This window comes from Urocitellus parryii, chromosome 10 (genome assembly GCF_045843805.1).
Source record: "Urocitellus parryii isolate mUroPar1 chromosome 10, mUroPar1.hap1, whole genome shotgun sequence".
NCBI classification, from domain to species: domain Eukaryota; kingdom Metazoa; phylum Chordata; class Mammalia; order Rodentia; family Sciuridae; genus Urocitellus; species Urocitellus parryii.
Window position 1 is genome coordinate 53,302,371 of NC_135540.1, and position 21,060 is coordinate 53,323,430.

The window sequence follows — 21,060 nt, forward strand, 5'->3', positions numbered from 1 at the left end:
ATTCAGAATGACAAACTCAAGTTATAATCATGGCTTTGTCATTTGATATTTGAATAGATTTAGACATGTCCTAGTATCTCTGAGTCTATCTACAAAAAGGAAATAATCTTCCAAGGTTATAAAGGTTAAATGGCAAGGGCCTAGTCCATTAAAGTAGTAGCTGTTATTATTAGCTGTATTCTTGGATAAGAAATGGGGGAAATATTTGGTGAGTTAAGTTTTACTGAAGAAAATCTAATCCTGATAAAAAAACAACTTTGTTGGGATGTAAGAAGATCATGGGAGGCCTACACATACCTCTTTTTAGATTTCTGTGTACATTTTATTGGGGAGAAAAGTTTTTGTATTAATAGCCATGATACGTGGAAATACATGAACTTGTACTCTCAATGGCCCATCTGATACCTGCGGTATGTTGAAGTATAATATTGGAGAAGTATGCTGAAGCAAGCATGTAAAGCACAGCTTATTTAAAAAGGGATAATACAGACTTCTCCCAGGAGGGAGAAGGGGCCCATTGGTAGTATCCTGGTATCCCAAGAAGGGAGGGTGTTCTGCCTCGTTTATGCATTCCAGATTTTCTTTGTTCTGCTCTTTTCCCCCTTACCTCTCTCCTTCCTGCCTACTAGCCTAGGCCCAGTATTTGCTTTGGTGGGCTGGCAAAAAGGTGTGAAGCACATGGGCTGGAGGGGCCCAGGAACTAAGGTGGAGTGACCCTGGCAGTCAGGGAACCTAGGGTGCATTAATTAACAACTTTTACTACTCCCTGAAAGGGAAGGACAGTTCCTGGGGCTGGTTACCTTAGCAATAGGTTGAAGCAGGGGAAGGTTATCTTGGAAGGGGTGGAGGAAGGGCTTTGAAGGCGTTTATATTTCAGTCTTAGAAGTGGGCTGTCTCTCACTTCTAAGTTGGCCTTCCTGTTCCAGATCTAACCCAGATCACCTACCTATATTAACTGCCTGTCTTTAATTCTGGCTCCACATCTACTCTGTAGCCTTAACCCTCATTTCATAGCCGTCCTTTAAACCCAAATAGAACCTTCTGTCTCCTCATCAGGAAAAGAAAAGTGAGCTCTTAGTATGGAAAAAAAAATGTCAATTAATATGAACCTTCCCAAGAAGCAGTTTTAGATCTCCTATAAGTTTTAACAAAGGTAAATAAAAAGAACCCTGCAATTAATACTGGTTGTTGCTGCTATATATTTTGAGTGTCTCTGATATAGATATATTATTCTCAGTATTTTTAATTTTATTATTTACTTCAAATTCTGGCACATAGTAAGTCCTGGAAGGAATTTTAACCTAATTCTAAAAGGTACCATGTTGCTTAACACTAATAAAAAAGTGTTTCTTTCAGAGTGAGATAACTTGGCAATTAGATTATTATTAAACAAGTGGTAAAAAAAAAATTTGGAAGGTAAGAATAGAGATGGAAGGAGTGGGAGGGAAACGAAGGGACAAGGGGAATAGCATGGTTGACAGAAGGAGTCCCTCATCATTATACAAAGTACATGCATGAAGATGTGAATTTGGTATCAACATACCTTATATACAATCAGAGATATGATAAATTGTGGTATAAAGGTATATTAAGAATCGTAATGCAAAAAATAATAATAAGAGCTCATGTATAATGGCATAATTTGGAGTGAACATACTTTATATACAGAGTTACGAAAAACTGTTGTGAATGGATAATTATGGTTGTAATGCATTCCACTATTGTCATGTATGTAAGAAATAAAAAATAAATAAATATATAAATAAAACAAAAAAAGAGTAGAGATGAAGAGAGGAGAAGGAAAGACAATTAAAATAGGATAAGATTGTTAATTCTGAAATATACATTTTTCTCATAGTTGTATTTTAAAATTGTTAGTCTTAAAATCACTACAGATAGTGGAAATAGTTTTTGTATTCTGCATTTATACACACTTATTTGGTACTTTCATCAGTTTAGTTATATGCAGCGTTATAGTTATTGAGTTTCATTTCTGTTTTAATTTTCCTTTAGAAAAAAGTAATGTAAGAAAAAAATCAGGGTTAAATTTAAAAGTCTTCCAGTAGTAATACAGGATGCATCTAAGGGATTAAAAAAAAGCTTTGGGTCAATTGAATCAACACTAAGGTTTGTTTGTTTTTTTAATAATTGTACTGAAAAGAGCATCTGGACCATTTTACAATTGATTGCATCTTAGATTTGAAATATAGTATGCTTAGTGTCTAAGGAGAATGTCAGTTTTTACTTAATTGTAATTCTGAAATAGTGGAATCTGTTTTTCACAAGCAGAGGGACTGGGGCTGAGATGGTAGCTCAGCAGTAGAGTGCTTGCCTTGTAAGTGTGAGGCGCTGGGTTCAATCCTCAGCACCGCATAAAAATAAATGAATAAAATAAAGATATTGTGTCCATTTACAACCAAAAAAAAATTTAAAGTAGAGATAGAGATGCTTGTAAATTTTCATGGAACTTCTATAAAGTAAAATTTTCGAATCTGCACTTAAAACTTTAATTTCAAAGCAGTAGCTTATTTTAGAATGTGAGGCAGGAAATTTGCTTTTTAAAAAAATAAGCAACATAACAAAGTGTTACATCTTAATTTCATAATCTTTTAAATTTTAGCACAGAGACTAATTTAGCATTTCCTAAACTATTTAGACACTACTAGTTCTAATAAATGTTAATAGGTGTTTCTTGGTTAGAATTCCATCCTTAACTTGGAAAATATTTTCTAAATATATCCTTTAGGGACGTTACAGCTTAACCAGTAAAAAAAAACTAGCTTCTCCATTATACAGACTTGAATTTCAGTCATTTAATAAATTGCTGTACAACTGGGACAAACTAATTTTATTCAAGTTCCTTTTTTGTATAATGAAGATAATTACAGTATTCATACATTATCCATGTACAGTATTTAGCCAATGTAGGGTAAAAGCTGTAAAAATGTTATATTGTTATCTGAAAAATCCTATACAGGTTAGTATACTGAAAGCTTGACAACACTCGGGAAACTTAAAGTTTTGAAATTCAGCTTATGCTCAATAGAAAATAGAAAAAACACGGGCTGGAGCTGTAGCTCAGTGGCAGAGTGTTTGCCTGGCATGTGTGAGGCACTGGTTTCTTAGCACCACATAAATGTAAATAAAATAAAGGCATTCTGTCCATTTACAACTACAAAAAATTTTTTTAAAAAATTGAAAAATCACAACAGTGATTAACATACAACAATGAAATGAGCACTGGGTTGTTCAAAGAAATGTCTTGACTTAAAGCAATGTTAAACTCATCACCAACCCTTAACCATAATTTTGTTTGTTAAAAATTTCTTCTATTTACTGCTTTCCTCATTTGTCTGAAAGCTTTCTGTGTGCAAAGAAAATTTTTTTGTTTTCCACTATAAATACAGCACATTGGGCAAAATTAGAGACTTTCAGTTGTTTTAAACACTTAACTCCAAAATACAAAGATTTCTCAACTGTGTGGTGACAGTTTTTAATCCTTACAGGAGAGTAGAGATCAGTACCAAGCCCTGAAGAACTTCATTAAAAGGTCAGGGTTCCTTTTCAAGAAAAAAGGCTAAGAAGTAGAAGGTGAAATCAGGTGAAAGTATTCTCAGTATGTAAACTAGGAAACTAAAGCATAGAGGAGTTAACTTTACCAAGGTCAAACAGCCTGTTAGGTACTTTTTCCCATTAAGGTTTATTGGCTGTAAACACTTTTTTTAAAGAAGTATATTCTGCCAGTGCTAGTGATCATTATCTGCATATTACTAGAAAACATTAACATAAATTTAGTCTTGTATTTTTGGAAAATTGAAATGGCAGTTACTCAGCAAGTGCTGGAAAAAAGCTATTTTCAGGGTGGCTCATTCTAAAAACAGTAAAAATGGCCTTTAATATTTTAGAAAAGTTAATACACAGACATGACTAGAGGCAAATGTTTTTAGATGTTTTTAATATTAGCATTACATCTAGGAATAGAGGAAAAACTGGTTAACAGCTGTTACATTTTCTAGTCATTTCCAAGTTTTATTTTGCCAAGAACTCTTGAAAATGACTTAGCAAAAGATGTTTATTTTTCTCCCTTAATGAGGCTAATGAGCAAGTCAGAATAATTAGTCTATTCAACACCTTATCTTATCATTTCTTTATTATAAGAACAGTTGAAATCCTCTCTGCTAGCCATTTCAAAGTAGACAATAAATGATTGTCAACTTTAGTTAACCTTGCCATGCTGTATGATATTAGAACTTATTCCTCCTATCCACCTGTAATTTTTTCTTATGTTATAATATTCTGCAGTATTTTAAGGCTTTGAAATTTTTGAACCTTAAATATGGTTACATAGTATTATTTTTTGCATTCAGAAACAAAGTAGATTTCCTCCTCCAAAGAGATTCAGGACTTGGTCTTAACATTTCTGCCTTGTTTGGTCTTGCTCTCCACAGTAAAAGTAATTTTGTCCCTCTTTCCCTTTCTTCTCTCTACCTTGTTCATCTTTTAATTTTTATTTTAATAGAACTTTGTTTTTTAGAGCAGTTTTAGGTTCACAGTGAAATTGAACAGAAAGCACTCAGTGAATTGTTACTCTTTTTCCCCCTTCTCTTAAACAACAGTTTTTCTCTTGGTATTCTTGGATACTTGTGTGCCTTTAGCAAAATTAATTGCTCATCCTGGATTGTTTTGCCTTCTGAGCTAGAGCTGATAATTCTTATCCAGTCCTTAGAAGATTTTCACAACAAATTGAATTGAAATATGCTTTATTCTGATTAATTCCATTCAATGTTCCTTCCTTGTGTGTCATTTATTTAATGACTTCAAGTCTGTTATCTTTTATAGTTTCCACGATTATGATGGCAATACCCAGTTGTAGGGGAAAGTGGAAAGATTTTCAGTTGACTGTTTTATTGAATTCCTGAGGGCTGAGTACTTAGATGTATTTTGCTCAGTGCTATAAACATAAAATTAATAACTTAATATCTGTCACTCTCATAAACTATATAACTCACAAAGAAATTAACATGTAGTCTCATAACCCAAATTATCTAAGTACATTTGTAACATCAATCTCTATAAGTTTATTTGTATTGTTTATCATGTCCTTAGTCTGCTGAAAAATATAAAAATCATAACAAGAGATCTAGAAAATATAATAACATTAGGTGACACACTATACCATGAATTTCTTGAGGGTAAACATTATGTATACACCCAGTCTTTTATTTGTATTCCCAAAGTTTGTTCAGTGCCTGGTGAATTGACTATTATTTAATCTGCTATGTGCCAAAAACTCTTGTAAAATATTATGTATGGTATATCATTTTATATCTCATAACGCAATGAGATAAGTAAAATTGTCCTCATTTTATAAATGATAAAACTAAGACTCACAAAGTTTAAATAACTTCATAGTTACCAACAATTAAGAGGGGCAGAGGGGCAAAGGATAGAATCTGCTCCAAGGCCTGTGATTTCTTACTCCATTTTATTTTCACCACTCTTAAAAGAAATTCTCAAAATAGGAGAGGACTTTAGTAGTATGTACCTTGTGATATTAATGATTAAATGTGATTAAATAAGTCAGTATCTGAGTGCTGAGAAAAAGACTAAAAACAAAATAGAATATATATTGGGTATAATTATTACCTAATGTTTATTAGGAAATTCAGTTCATGATGTGTATTCCACTAATATTTCTTTGTTACTAACATGTTTTCTCTTTTTCATCTTTAATTTTTTTCATGTTTCTCTTATCTAATTTTTTGGTTAAAACTAAAAGTCCATTTTTACTTATTGTTACATTAATAGGCATTTCTCAGTCTTAATTCATAATTTAAAACAAGAACTTAACCTAAATTAGTATTTGCAAACCTATAACCAGGCATATAAATCATACTTATTTTATTACTAATATATACATATATGTATATTTAATGAAGTACTTAGATTTTAATTACATAGCATTTTATTAACATGCAGTATGTAAAAATGTAAGAATTATCAAAAAGTTGATTTTACTGTGCTTTATGTATGTTATGCTATTTTGAATTAGATGAAAGTGAGACATAAATTTGACACAACTCTTCAATAATGTGTTATTACCTTTTGTGTGAGGATAAGCTGGGATTTTTATTAGACATATTTTAATTTTAAAACACTTTTCATTTATTTTACTACTACAAACTTAAACTGAAGTAGTTTACTATATAAACTTAAGTAGTTTACTGTATTTAGTTTACTTAAAACTACTACAAACTTAAGTTAGTAACTAGTTGTTAAACCATCTTTTGCCAAATTGGGATTATTATCTTGTAACCCTTTTGTGGTTTTAGTTTGTTATAATAGTGTTTTGGTTTTACAAAAACTGGCATGGCAAGTCTTTTCACTTTTGTATTTCCTACACTTTTAACCTTTAATTAACAATAACTGAGGATTATCCAAATTTTGTCTCATTTATATTTTCTATCAGTTTCAAAGTTTCATCATTGCCCTTTATCACATTGTTTCTTCTTAGTGGTTCTTTGTGTGTGTTACTACTGTGTAGTATTTGTTTCTGTATTTTGAAACATGCTATTCTCTCTTCCTAAACTTACTCCTGTGTTTCCATATGCCTTGACAGATCCAAGTCCTTTTATATTTAATTCAGTTTTGTGACTAAATCTTAATTTTGAAAATAGTAAATAGATTCATCACTCAGAAAAATTGCATATCCTTTGTTTTTTTCCTTTAGGCTAGGATATATAACCCTATTTTTAAAATTACTGTCTCAGAAGATCCTTAACTGCTTTTATGTGATTCAGAGCATTAGTGTCATGTTTTTCAGCAACTTGGCTAGTATTTATTTGTAGGTGATATGTTAGACCAGTTCACTCACTTATGAAAACTTATTTTATAAGCTGTATTTTTCACTAATTTTATGTTCTTAAATACTCATTATTACTTGTTTGCAATAGTAATATTTCACCAGTTGAAGTTATTTTATTATTGTTTATGTTAGGTTAAAATAGATACTAAAATTCAGAAGAGCATTTTTACTCTACATTGCTTTATATATCTTGTAAAATTTCAACTTTAAAATGATTTGAAAAACTACATGATATTTTTTGTTCAGGTGTCAGGTAACCAGGTGAAGTGCTGTGTGCCTATAATCCCAACTACAGGGGAGACTGAGGCAGGAGGATCACAAATTGAAGGCCAGCCTAGGCAATTTAGAGAGTGTTTTCTCAAAATAAAGTATAAAAAGTAAAATACAAAAAGGGCTGTGGGGATTAGCTCAGTGATAGAGCACCTCTGGGTTCAATCTATAGTACTAAAAAAGGGGGGGGGCAGAATTAAAAAATGCTATTTCCATTCTAAATTTGTATACATTTTTTGTCTACACTTTTATAAATTTTTAAAGTAGGACTTTTCCAGGTTTTACTTCCTATTTATTTCATTTTCTAGCAACTTTGTTTTATAGGGTTTTATTTCACTTTTGTATTATCTCTGTTTTCAACTTAAGGACAGAGTATTTTGAGGATTAGTTTACTTATTAAAAAAAAATCCAGATTATTGTATAGGACAGACATTGGATAATAATTTGAAATTAATAATCCTGTAGTATTTGAACATTGGCCAGTTTTTTTTTTTTTTCTGTGTCAAAAAACTTCACAATTTTTTGAGTACTGATCATTAATAATCTGGATTAGTCCATCAATTTTTACTTTGTTATTATTATACTTTGAACTAAAAATTAATATTAAGTTAAAAAAAAGCAATGCATAATGTTACTAATGATTAACCCTCTCTTGTTAATATATCAGTATATGACAATTTAAACTAACTTGATGAATGAATCTCAAAATGTTTGCATGTATGCAATTTTCTATATTTTCTATATCTACAGGATTTTTTAAAATTTCTTTGAATTTATGATAAAAGTAAACCACTTTTTTTGGCAGGGGGTGGTGGTGCTGGGGATTGAACCCGGGGCAATGTTCATGCAAGGATGCAAGGAAAGCACTTTACCAACTGAGCTATATCCCCAGCCTCCACTTGTAATTACTTATAAAGGACACATAGATAATGACATTTACTGCTGAGTAGACATACAATTAATATTGATGTTTTTCTAATTATTGTTTTTTTTCTTTTAATATTTATTTTTCCTACTTCACATAATTCTTCTGAAATGTACATAATTCGGTGAACATTAGAAATATCTAATACACAAAGGTTGCATGTTAGGAAGGACACTCTTAGAACACTAGAGTGATACTTATTAGTTAAGTTTATTGCTATCCTTTTTCCTTTAGTAGTTTTATGTTATAATATTCTGCAGTATTTAAATTTTTGAACCTTAAATATGATTATGTAGCATTTTTCTCTGTATTGAGGAACAAAGTAGATTTCCTCTTCCAAAGAGACTCAGGACTTAGTGTTCTTAACATTTCTGGCTTGTTTGGTCTTTATTCTTCTCAGTAAAAGTAATTTTCTAAGATGTTGGTCTGTTACAGCAGAAAATGTTTTTCCCTCAGACTGCTTTATCAGTATCCTATATGCTAAATTTATTCCTTTCATAATGTGATTTTTCACACTGTATTTTTTTCATTTAGGATTTATATTGTTTTTTAGCAAAAAAATGGCAGGCAATGATGCTGTTCTGAAGAGACTGGAACAGAAAGGCGCAGAGGCAGATCAAATCATTGAATATCTTAAGCAGCAAGTTGCTCTTCTTAAGGAGAAAACAAGTAAGAAAATTTTAAATTTTCTAAATAGTTACTTACAATGAATTCATATATTGACAGAAAAATGTTTACTATGTAAGTTATTAATCATCTGGTGACTTAAGATTCCTTAATGTTTTGGTAGAGTACAATAATATTCTAAGCTTAAGATATTAGAATATATTTGGTAAATATGCTACATACAAAGAATTCTTAGTTGCTAAGGGTAATGTGATAATAGAAATTTCAAAATCTTCTGCTATCACTAATTGAAATAATTTTTTTTCCTATATAAAACTGAAAATGGCTTACCAAATCCTGTATTTACTCTCAAATTTTTCTCCCTTTATCAATATTTTTGCCTAATTCTAAAATGTTCTGAGCTGGGCATGTGGCACAGTGGTAGAGAGTGCTAATATTTCTTTCCACTAGTGAAATGAAGAGTTTGGAAATGACCATTGCATATGTATGTTACAACAAATGTTATAAAAGTGATTTTTTTCCTAAGGGTGGCACTTTCTGTGCACCTTGGCTAGCATTTCAGTTTTGATAATTTAAAAGAATAGAAGAACCACTCTACTTATTCTGCACCTTCATAGCCTTTGGTGGTTCTCTGTCCCATTGACTATTTTATAATAACTATTTTGCAAAATCTCTTTTAATATTGTACTATTTCTTAGGTAAAGTAGCTCTTCTCTCCATCCATGAATTTAGGCAACTATTACATTCAGGGAAAGGAAAACAATACATCTATATTTAATGTTTGCAAACTTTTTCCTTGTTATTTCTCCTTAAACAATATATCAGCTATGCACGTAGCGTTTGGAATGTATTAGGTGTTATAAGTAATTTAGAGATGATTTAAAATATACACGAGGATATTGCATATAACCTACGTTTTATACATTATTTAAAGCACATTTTATTTAAATCATATTAGCACCCAAAGATTTTGGTCTCTGTGAGGTCCTAGAACCAATTCCCACACATACAAAAGAATAAATGCATCATATTGTTTTAGGAAATAGTAAACTGGCATAATGGAACTGATCCTAACCAGTACTAACTATGCTCTTTTCAAATAGCATTCTAAAGAAAACTTTGAAAAAACACATTTTAACTGAACTTCCTTGATCTTAGTTTTGCAGGCAACACTGAGAGAAGAGAAGAAACTTCGAGTTGAAAATGCTAAACTAAAGAAAGAAATTGAAGAACTGAAACTAGAGCTGATTCAAGCAGAAATTCAAAATGGAGGTGATTAACTTTAGAAATGATAGATGGGTTTGATTTGTAATAAATCAAAAAAGTAGTTTGAATTATGGTGCTAAATTCAGTTTAATGGTTAAATATGAAGTAGGAATCTACATTACTAAAGAAAGCAGTATCATCCAAAATACTTAAATACCTCAGATAAATGGTCTGAATATTGACCAGAATCTAGGCCATATAAAATCCCTCAAGAGATCGAATTTTTCTGTGTTATATAATGGTGCTGGGGATTGAACTCAGGGGCACTTGACCACTGAACCACTTCTCCAGCCCTGTTTTGTATTTTATTTAGAGACAGGGTTTCACTGACCGAGTTGCTTAGGGCCTCACTAAGTTGTTGAGGCTGGCTTTGAACTCAGGATCCTTCTGCCTCAGCCTCCCCAGCCACTGGGATTACAGGCATGCACTACCGCACCTGGCCTCAGCTAATATCAATCATTTCTATGTTAGAAGACACCACATTACTTCTTTACAATTCAGTACTAAAAAGCAACTTTTTAAAGAAAAAAGTTCTTAAGCAATGTTTTGAGATGTTAAAAATACTTTAAGCCAGGCCTGGTGGTTCATGCCTATAATGCCAGAGGCTCAAGAGGCTGAGGCAGGAGAATCACAAGTTCAAAGCCAGCCTCAGCAATGGCGAGGCACTAAGCCACTCAGTGAGACCCTGTCTCTAAATAAAATACAAAATAGGGCTGGGAATGTGGCTCAGTGGCCCAGTGCCCCTGAGTTTAGTACCCTCCCCCAACCTCTTACCCCACTCCCACACCTGCCAAAAAAAAAAAAACCCTTCCCAGCTGGGCATGATGGCATATGCCTATAACCCTAGCTACTAAGGAAGCTGAGACAGAGGAATCATAAGTTCAAGGACAGTCTCGGCAATTTAGAGGATTTTTCAAAATAAAAAGTCACCTTTCCATTTGTTTATTGTAAAAGAAAAGCTAAATTTAAAACTTGCCAACTTGCTAGATGTTAAGAATGCAGTCCCTAGAAACAGACTGCCTGGCTACACATTCTTATTCCTCTATCATTGTGTGATGGGTCATTTCTTAACTTTTGGATAATGGGATTTAGCATCTGTAAAGCGGTAACATGAAGAGATTCTATTTCGTAGGGAACTTCATGTGAAGCATTTTGAAAGATTTTTAGGACACAATATGTCTGTGGCAAATACTATTGTTACCTGACATTTTCATACTTTAATATTTAGTAACCAAATGGAAATTATACATTTATTGTTATCTCAGTAATGGTTAAAATAATTTTAATCTCTTGATAATGTTTCTACTTTCTCAAATAATAGATATTTTGATAGTCATACACTGAATTTTTCTTTTGTAAAAAGTTCCTATTTGTGATTCACAATTCCCTCCGTTTTTTTGTTTTTGATTTTTGTTGTTTTTATTTTTTAATTTTTCAGCTGTAGATGGATACAGTACCTTTATTTTATTTTATTATTATTTTTATTTTGTGTGTGTGTGTGCGCGCGCTGAAGATCAAACCCAGTGCCTTCCACATGTGAGGCAAGCACTCTACCACTGAGCTACAACCTCACCCCAATTCCCTGGTTTTTATCTTGTTGATTTATTATAAATTATGTTATCTCTTTTATTTTATCAGTGAAGCAAATACCATTTCCATCTGGTACCACGCTGCAAGCTAATTCCATGATTTCTGAAAATGTGATACAGTCTTCACCAATAACAACTATATCTTCTGATACTAAAGAACAGATAAAAGGAGGAGGAGAAGAAAAGAAAGTGAAAGAGAAAATTGAAAAAAAAGGTATTTTTGACCATTAATCTATTTGACTCTTGGCTGGTTGTCAAATAATGTTAACATTTTTTATAATAATTTCAATAGTTTCAAAACAAAGCTCAAACTTTTATATGACTTTGAGTAAAATTAGTAGTGTGATAATATTGGAACATGGAAACTGAGTCCTAAAGGTATAAAGTTAGAGATGAAGGGTAGGAACCCATACATAGCTTGGTGTGACTAAATTTTGGTGTGCATTCAGGACTTACTTAAAAAAAAAGAAAATCACAAGTAGAAAGTATAGAACAAATTAAGATTAGAAAGGAATGTCCATTTGAAGCAAACCATCTGCAGTAAGGTATTAGGGGTACTAAGTTTTCAGGAGCATATAAAAAGTGACATGGTAATTAGGTCACATCCAAGTATGCAACTACACTTAAAATCTTGCAGTCAACCCTTTTTTAGAGAGAGAGACAATTTTTTAATATTTATTTTTCAGTTTTTTCGGTGAACTCAACATCTTTATTTTATTTTTTATGTGGTGCTGAGGATGGAACCCAGCGCCCCGCGCATGCCAGGCAAGCGGGTTAACGCTTGAGCCACATCCCCAGCCCCTACAGTCAACCCTTTTTTTTAATCACCGAATATATCTAGAACACAGCTCCATTCTTTAATTTTGATAGGTAGTATGATATTTCATCTGAACTAATATTAAAGGCTCTTTGCCTTGCTGCTGAAAGTATTTATAAACATAAATCTGACTTCCTTTTAACTACTCTTCTTTACTTCTTACTAGATTTTATTTCACCAGATTTTTTATTTGCGTGCCTGTCATTATACATACACTCGTTTACAGTTTTTTTTTAAACATATAGCTAAGGGACTTGTGAACTAATCTAAGCCAATTTAATATTCAGTACATGTATTTTCCTTTTGTCATTCATCAATAGCCTATGTTAGAAGTAAGTAGGAGCTCTACATCTTTTACAACTTCACCGCTAGATGAAATGTTGCAATGAAGCAAATCAGCCTAATTCTTTTACGTTATAAAATGAATTAAGTAGACACAGAATAATATATCCAGTTCCTATATGTTTTGTGAAGTCCATACTCTGTTCTTTAAGGATGATGCAGTGTTTTTCTAAAGATAGGATTAAACAGTCTTCTAATCACATGTGGCTACATAGGGGAAGGAAAAAACAAGACCAAATGGAGCTCTAAGTTTAGAATACTTCAAACCAATGGAATTTTCAATGGTGCTGGAAATGCTGTACCTGCATTGTCCAACATGATAGCTGAAGTGGACATGTAACTTTCTAATATTTAAAATGTGGTTAGTGTGACTAAAGAACTGCATTTCTAGTTTTAAGTGTTTTGAATTTAAATGTGAACAACCATATGTGACTGGCAGCTATTATCTTGGACAGTGCTGGTTATGAAAGTTAGTTCTGTAAGTTTAGCTAGTAGGATTGCCACATTCTAATATTTCTGCTCATACAAGGGCTATAGTGCCTATACATTTTTTTCCAGAATACTACATACATCTCTTGAGCATTTTGTCAATGAAACATTTTGAAATTTCTTATGATAGCTTAAAAACCTTGTGGTATATAGTTTAATGTTTGCAATAACTGCTAGAATATGGATTACTGATGAAGATATTTCCAATGCCTATGAAACAAAGTTTAAAATTGTTTATGGATAGATATACTATACTGCATTACTGCAATATTTTAATGTTAAATGTATACATCTTATCACAATGCTAATTATTAGGCTTTTTGATGCATTTTAAAAATAATTCTGTGTATTTCTGTATTATTTTTACCATTACAAAAATTTTTGCTAAGTTGTTATATGGAAATGGTGGGATTTTTTTTTTTAAGTTTCCCAACAAAATTATAGTCCTATCTCCTATTTAATAAACTACCTTTGTAGAAATTGTCCATGTCTTTTTACAGAATCTACAATTCCTGTTTCATGCAGAATTATGTTCTTTGTTCTTCTGTGTTTCCTTATGTATGTGACATTTATCACATAATCATTACACAGTAGTACCCCGTTACCCATAGGGAGTACATTTCAAGACCTTCAGTGGATTTCTGAAACTGAAAATAGTACAGAACTTTATTCTGTTTTTTTTTTTCCCTACACTTATGATAAACTTTAATTTATAAATTAGGCACAGTAAGAGAACTATAACTTATAAGAAAATGGGAAATTATAGCAATATTTTTAGATAAAATTGCCAACATCAATAGCATTGCACTTTAGACCTATTAATAGGTAATATGGGAATTATTTGAAAACAAGCACTACAATACCTCAGTAGACAGATAACAAAGACAGGTATTAAGTGAGTAATAGGCAGGTAAAATATATAGCATGGATATACTGAGCAAATGAATGATTCACCCTCTATGCAAGGTGGGGTGAGGTGGTGAGTGCCTTGACAGCCTGAGCCATTTACCTTACTATTTCAAATGCTTTAGTACTATATTTATTGTTTTAGTAAATGCTTGTTGAAAGATTAAACAAAGGCATAGTTGAGGATGAATGGTTCCAAGCAACAGTAGCTTGTCTCTACCCTGCAAGTTAGAAGGTAAATAACTTTTTATTTGTATTTTACATTCTTCATAACAAAAGCTAATTATAGACTTAAAAACTGCCTGTAGACTTAAAACCTTCACAGATTGCATTTTGACTCTGGTTAAAGTAATCATACGTGAATAATTTATATTTTCAACATACCAATAAAAATAGGATTATTAAAGCATAATCAGAATTAAATATAATATCAGATAGTTGTTCTACATGAACCTAAAGTCCTCATAAGTTTAGAGGAAAATCATAAGAAATAAAGAAATTCACAGTATATTTATTCTTCTATATAATTGACAAGATAAACATTTTATCAGTGAAATTGTATTTTACATTTGTCTACTAATATTGATTTTTCTAAATAAAGTATTTTTCACCTTTCAAAAGCTCCCGTAAAAATTTTTGAGGGATTTTTCTATAACCCTGTTTTTTCTATAGAAGTCCACATAGTAAATATGTTAGGCTTTAGAGGCCACAAAGTCTATCACAACCACTCAACTCTGCCTTAGTGCAAATACTCTGTAGACAAAATATAAATGAGTAAATATGGGTTGTATTCCAGTAAAACTTTGAAATATAGGCAATTCTTCAGAGAAATAGCTAAAATAGTGGTCATGATTTTATGACTTTGTAATTCTTCACTTTGTAAGAAATAAAAGATAAATATTTTTTTCTTTTTCCTTTTTAAGCTCATCAGTATTGACACTGTGGATTTTTCATAGTGTATTTTTGGTTTATGTCTTGTTATTTACCCATTCTTTTTAGGAGAGAAGAAGGAGAAAAAACAACAATCATTAGCAGGAAGTGTTGACTCTAAGCCAATAGATGTTTCCCGTCTGGATCTTCGAATTGGTTGCATCATTACTGCCAAAAAACACCCTGATGCAGATTCTTTGTATGTAGAAGAAGTAGATGTTGGAGAAACAGCCCCAAGAACAGTTGTCAGTGGCCTGGTGAATCATGTTCCTCTTGAACAGGTAATCTGCACAACTAAATTACCATTTCTTATATGTGTCATTTTTATTCCCTCTTTCTCAGTGTCCTTCCATTATAATTTTATATCTGATGGTCATATAACATGATACCAATATTGATTAATTCAAATGATTCAAATGTGATAAATTCCGCAGAATGTATAAAACCACAAAAAAATTGACAATCATCTATTAATTAAGATAGAATTTATTAGCTGGATTACATGTCTGTAATCCAGGAAACTTGGGAGACTGAGGCAGGAAGATTGCAAGTTCAATCCAGTCTCAGTGACTTAGTGAGCTCTTGTCTGAGCAAATCAAAAGGGCTGGAGATGTGGCTTCATCCATTAAAGGAATCCATTAAATTTTCAAATGAGTCTCCATGATCCCCTCTCCTCTTTTTTTTTAAATCCTCAAGTATTTACTGCATTATAAGGAAATTATAGTTGTCCTTTCACTTTTAGATTTGTGCCTTCTGGTTTTATAAGTGACTTACGAGGTCAAAAAATGATAGAATTCCATTATGGAATAATGATGAAAATATTGATGAGGATTTCTGTTGTTTTTAAAGTTCTTAATATGTAATCTTTTTACATATGCTATTTTATTTGCTGTCATGTACAATTCTCTGTTTAGGGAATGGAGTCAACTTGTGCACATAAGCATGTGCTCACTCATTTGACTCCAAGGCTGAAGTGTCCTTAATATCTATATGGGTCACCTTTCCTGTTCACCATTCAAGATGGGGCATAGTCAGTCTTGAGGCTTCTAACTGCAAGTTTTTAGTGCCATACACATAAGCCATAAGTCATGACTGTTGGGAGCATAACTATGGACATTGTTTGAGCCATTAAGGCAGAGAATCCGCTTTTCTGGGAACTCCTTGGTGAAATTCCCTGTGTAATGAGGCCCTGCCACCTAGTGATTGTCTCTTGCTGGCTAAAACCTGCCTTTCTGGGTTTGAATATTTGTTATGGAAATCTAATTGGAAAGATTTTTGCTCCAAGCAGGCAGAGATTAATAGAAAGCATGGAGTTAACATTACTTTAGATATGCTAACTGTAACAGGACAATTCACTGATTTGAGGCAACAATTAAATTGTGATTTGCATACTTATGCACAGATAAGTGTGTGTGCAAGAAAGGCATAGAGAGAGAAAAGGAAGAGAAAACCTTGAATTTTAGCCAAATTCTGCAGAGACCCGATGAAAGTTTCTCTGACTTTGTGGTGCGTTTATATCAAGCAGCAAACCGAATGATTAGTGATCCCAGTGCCTCTGAGATTTTTTAGTTAAACATCTGGCTTTTGAAAATGCTAATAAAGTTTGCCAAAAGGTAATCAAACCTCACCGTAAAAGGGGAACAATATCAGAGGATATCAGACTACATCCGTCTCTGTTCTCATATTGGACCGGCATACATGCAAGGTGTAGCAATGGTGTCTGCCATAAAACAAGTTTTTCAACCTCCTTTAAAGGAGGTCAGTTCTAAGAGGCGATGTTTTAATTGTGTCAGAAAGGACAAATAAATGTGCCAGGAATTTGTCCACAGTGCCTTAGAGGATGCCATTGGGTGTGGGAATGTTGCTCTCAAAGAGGCATAAATGAGCCACTTCTTCCTATGCAGTACGGAGCCCCAGCCCCACCAAATGATGAGAGCATCATGTTTTTTTCCGGAGCAGCCATTAGCTATGGCTCAACAATCACTCTCTCTAGCCCAGCCTCCTTATGAGTAGGCCTAGTCTCTCAGGACATTTTCCATTTGGCAACAAGGAGTCTGGGCCTCTGCCCCACCTCAGAATTCATACTGACTCCAGATTGGGTCCACAAATCATCCTTAGGGGAATTTATGGACCTCTACAACCAGATGCAATAGGTTTAATATTGGGTTAGAGAAATTTAACTCCAGAATGAATTCAGGTCCTACTATCAGATATTCTTGATGTAAATTTTAATGGAGAGGTTAAAGCTGCTTGCTCAAACAAATTCCATTATCCAGAGGATACCATAGCACAACTTGTTTTTTGCCTTATGATTCTGCAGAGGAGGCTTTATCAAACAGACCCCAGGAATGTCATATTTCCACAGATAGAGCATACGGGGCTCAATTAATTATGCAAGAGCACCCTCTATTGGATCTTAAAATTAATTGCAAAATTTTCAAGGGAATTATTGATACTGGATCAGATGTTTCTGTGATTTCTACCAAATTTTGACTGCGCAAGTGGGCCTTACACACAGCATCTGCTAATTTAGAAGGCATTGTCAAATTTCTTAGCCTGCTCAAAGTGCTCTGTAACATCGGTGGGAAGATAAAGATGGCATAGCCTTATGTCCTTGATACTTTGCCAGTAAATTTATGGGTGCAAAATATTTTGAGCAGCCTGGGAGTCTTGTTGATAACCCTCATTCTATGGTGACATCCCAAATGCCTAATCAAAGATCTATCTCCAGTAAAGATTGAGAATGAATCTACAAGAAAGATATTCACCTATGCCTCAGTCCTGTCAGCAAAGACAATATGGGTTAATTAATACATCTAATTAGCCTTTTTAATGGGGGCATTGATCTCTTCCCTGGCTCAGAAAACAGCAGAAAAATTAATAAGCTGTCTGATAATCCTGTCTAGGTTGATCAGTGGCTTCTTACAGGGGAACAACTTCAAGCTGGTCGTATTGAGCCTACTCTTAACCCTTGGAACACTCCAATATTTGTAGTTAAAAAAAAAAAATGGCAAATGGAGATTGTTATAAGGTCTCAGAGCCATTAGTTGAACTATGGAATCAATGGGGATTCATAATCTGGGCTTCCCTCTCCTATAGCTATTCCCCTTGATTATCAATTAATAGTAATAGATTTAAAAGATTGTTTTTTCACTATACCATTACATCCAGGTGATTGTAAGAGATTTGCTTTTAACATCCCAGCTATAAATTTCAAGGAACTGGTAAAGAGATTTTGCTGGAAAGTCTTACCTCAAAATATGGTCAATAGCCCCACATTATGTCAGACATTTTTAGCAAAAGCCATTGTTCCAATATGAGAACAATCCCCTGATGCATATATAATCCATTATATGGATGATATTCTTTTGGTTCATGCTAATTCAGATATGCTTTTAAATTTTTTTGATCAATTAGAAACCTATTATTGCAATGGGTTTATGCATAGCACCTGAGAAGCTGCAAAGAAGCCTTCTCCTTTTCAATGTTTGGACAACTTAATTGAAGAATGCATGATTCATCTGCAAAACCTACAGATCAGAGCTGATGATTTACATACTCTTAATGACTTTCAGAAATTACTGGGTGATATTAACTGACTGTGGCCAAGTTTAACATTATCCCTTGCAGATTTGAGTACTTTATTTCAAATTTTACAGAGGGATCCTTCTCCAACATATCCTCACCAACTTATAGCAGAGGTAAGGGCTGCCTTGACAAAAGTTGAAACTGATATTAAGACTGCACAGCTTACTAGGATTAATCCACAAGAACCTATATATTTATTAACATTTCCCACTATTCATACCTCTACAGGAACATTTTGGCAGTCATTGAGAGTTACTGAATGGTTGTTTCACCTAGCTCACTGCCCTCAAAAATTTTTAACTCCATTTCACAATTTTGTTGTTCAGTTAGTCATTAAAGGTAGGACACAAGACTTAGAATTGTTTGGGTCAGAGCGTTCTATTATTATAACCCCTTTTCCACCCAACAACATAGTTGGCATTGCTAATCTTCCAATATTTGGCAAGTAGGTTTTGCAAATTTTCCTGGTCAAGTAGAAAGTAATTACCCTCATGATAAGGTTGTTCAGTTTGCTCTTGTAACTTTGTTTATTTTTCTAAAAACTGTACATGCTTAGCCAATAGCCAGAGCAGTGACAGTGTTTATGAATGGCTCAAGCTCAGGAAAGGCAGGTTTCTATAGCCATGCTCATACTGAGATAATACAGACATATACTTCTGCACAACAAGCAAAGCTTCAAGCTCTTCATTTGTGTTTTACTTCATTTTATTAATGAGCCATCACTATTTATAGTGATAGTTCATGTACTCTTATTTTTATGTGGTGCTGAGGATCGAACCCAATGCCTCACGCATGCTAGATGAGCATTCTTCCACTGAGCCACAACCCCAGCCCCATAGTTCATATACTCTTGAGGTTGCTGAACATATTGAAACAGCTACTATTGGAAGTACACCATGAAAAGAGTTACTTCATTTGTTCTATACTTTATAAAACACTTCAAATGCATCAGTATCCTTGTTTCATTGGTCATATTCCTGTCTTCCAGGTCCTTTGGCATCAGGTAAAGATTGACCATCTTGTTAATGTTTGCCCACAAATGTCTTTATACAATTGTGCACAAGCTAGGGTCAGCTGACCCCAGTACAAGAAGCCCTAGGAGATTGCCTGTTTACATTCCTGTCCCACCCTAATAGATCATCCGACCCCAATACAATGAACCCCAGGAATTACCCTCTTGTCCCATTCTCAACAGAGCCTTTATAACCCAGACCCTTGCTTCATCCTGCCTCCATTTTCTGCCCCACAAATGAGCCTTGCCAGGTGTTCAACCCATTGACTCCACTGCTGAATACTGAATAAAGAAAAGCTTGCTGCTCTGAGGTTTGCTTCCCAGTTTCCGGCCTTTATCATGTGTGAGTCATTTGTGGTAATATTTGGTTCCCTGACTAGGAACTGGAGTAAGGTGAAATTGACCCTTTCCCTATCCCCCCCAAACCCTTCCCTTTCCCTTAAGTTGAATGACCAATGGAACCTGGGAAGTGACTGTCAAGCAACCAGCACCCCCAAGGATCTCTGAGGTTGGGGGAATCCCCAGCTATGACTCCTGCAGCTACAGCTGAACCTCTTAACTGACTGCATTTTCCCCACCCCGTAGAACATAGGTCCTTTACACTCTCTGCTGTTCACTTTATTTGGAAAAAAATTGGTGAGACAGGAAAGACTGAAAGCAACTGAAGGTGTCTAGCTGGGGCAACTCCCTAGTGTTGCACAAAGGCTTTGAGTCTAAAACCTGACCCCAACAGCCCTTAGGAGTACCAAATATCAGCCGCTGTATGGGAGAAGTTTGGTATGAGAGACAAATGTGAAGGTCTTGGGTCTGAAATCTGACTCTGGCAGATATACCAGATATCAACCATCTACTAAACTTTTTACACTTAATACAATATGGAGAGTAAAAGGATTTGTACTAAACACTTTGTTAACATTAAAGGAGGCTTTCTTCTACTCCCTGGCCCCCCACCTTCCTGTCCCTTGCATACCTTTCAAGCCTCTGGATCAGGCCCCTCCTTGCCATTTTTTTTCTGCATCCCTCACTAGCCTTCTCAACTCTCTGAAGAGGTAAGAACCTGTTCCTCCAGTTGATACCCCTGCCTTTTGTCTAACTGGGACCCCCAAGGGCCCCTCACCATCGAGATTAGGGTAATGATGTTTCTCCAGTCCCCAGTGGGAAAAGTCCAGTCTGGGACTGGCACACTGGTAACATAAGAGTGCAGTGTGTTTGTTAAAAGCATCTAGTTAGTTTGCAAAGTTAATATGCTAACTGTTAAATATAACATCAAGTACTCTTTTTGAATTCCATAGGGTGATATGCTTGAACATTGTTTGTGTTTTCATGAATTGGTAAACAAGCAAATGCAATACTATATACACAGGGTCAACAGATAGGAAAGAGAAATTAGAAAGTTCTAGGTATGGAAATATATTTAGTGGAAAAAAACTATTC

General features: G+C 33.9%; 1 protein-coding gene across 15 annotated transcripts in view; it reads left to right on the top strand.

The window, feature by feature from the left end:
* Aimp1 (aminoacyl tRNA synthetase complex interacting multifunctional protein 1) overlaps positions 1–21,060 on the top strand; it is a 36,668-nt gene that overhangs the window by 1,795 nt on the left and 13,813 nt on the right. For 10 of the 15 annotated variants that reach the window (XM_077803222.1, XM_026403177.2, XM_077803220.1 and 7 more), the window contains 4 exons: positions 8,595–8,729; positions 9,846–9,959; positions 11,592–11,756; positions 15,096–15,307. In XM_077803222.1, coding sequence (XP_077659348.1) covers positions 8,595–8,729; positions 9,846–9,959; positions 11,592–11,756; positions 15,096–15,307 — 626 coding nt within the window. The remainder of the gene's footprint in view (positions 1–8,594; positions 8,730–9,845; positions 9,960–11,591; positions 11,757–15,095; positions 15,308–21,060) is intronic. The other 5 variants (XM_077803224.1, XM_026403178.2, XM_026403182.2 and 2 more) reach the window with 1 other exon arrangement.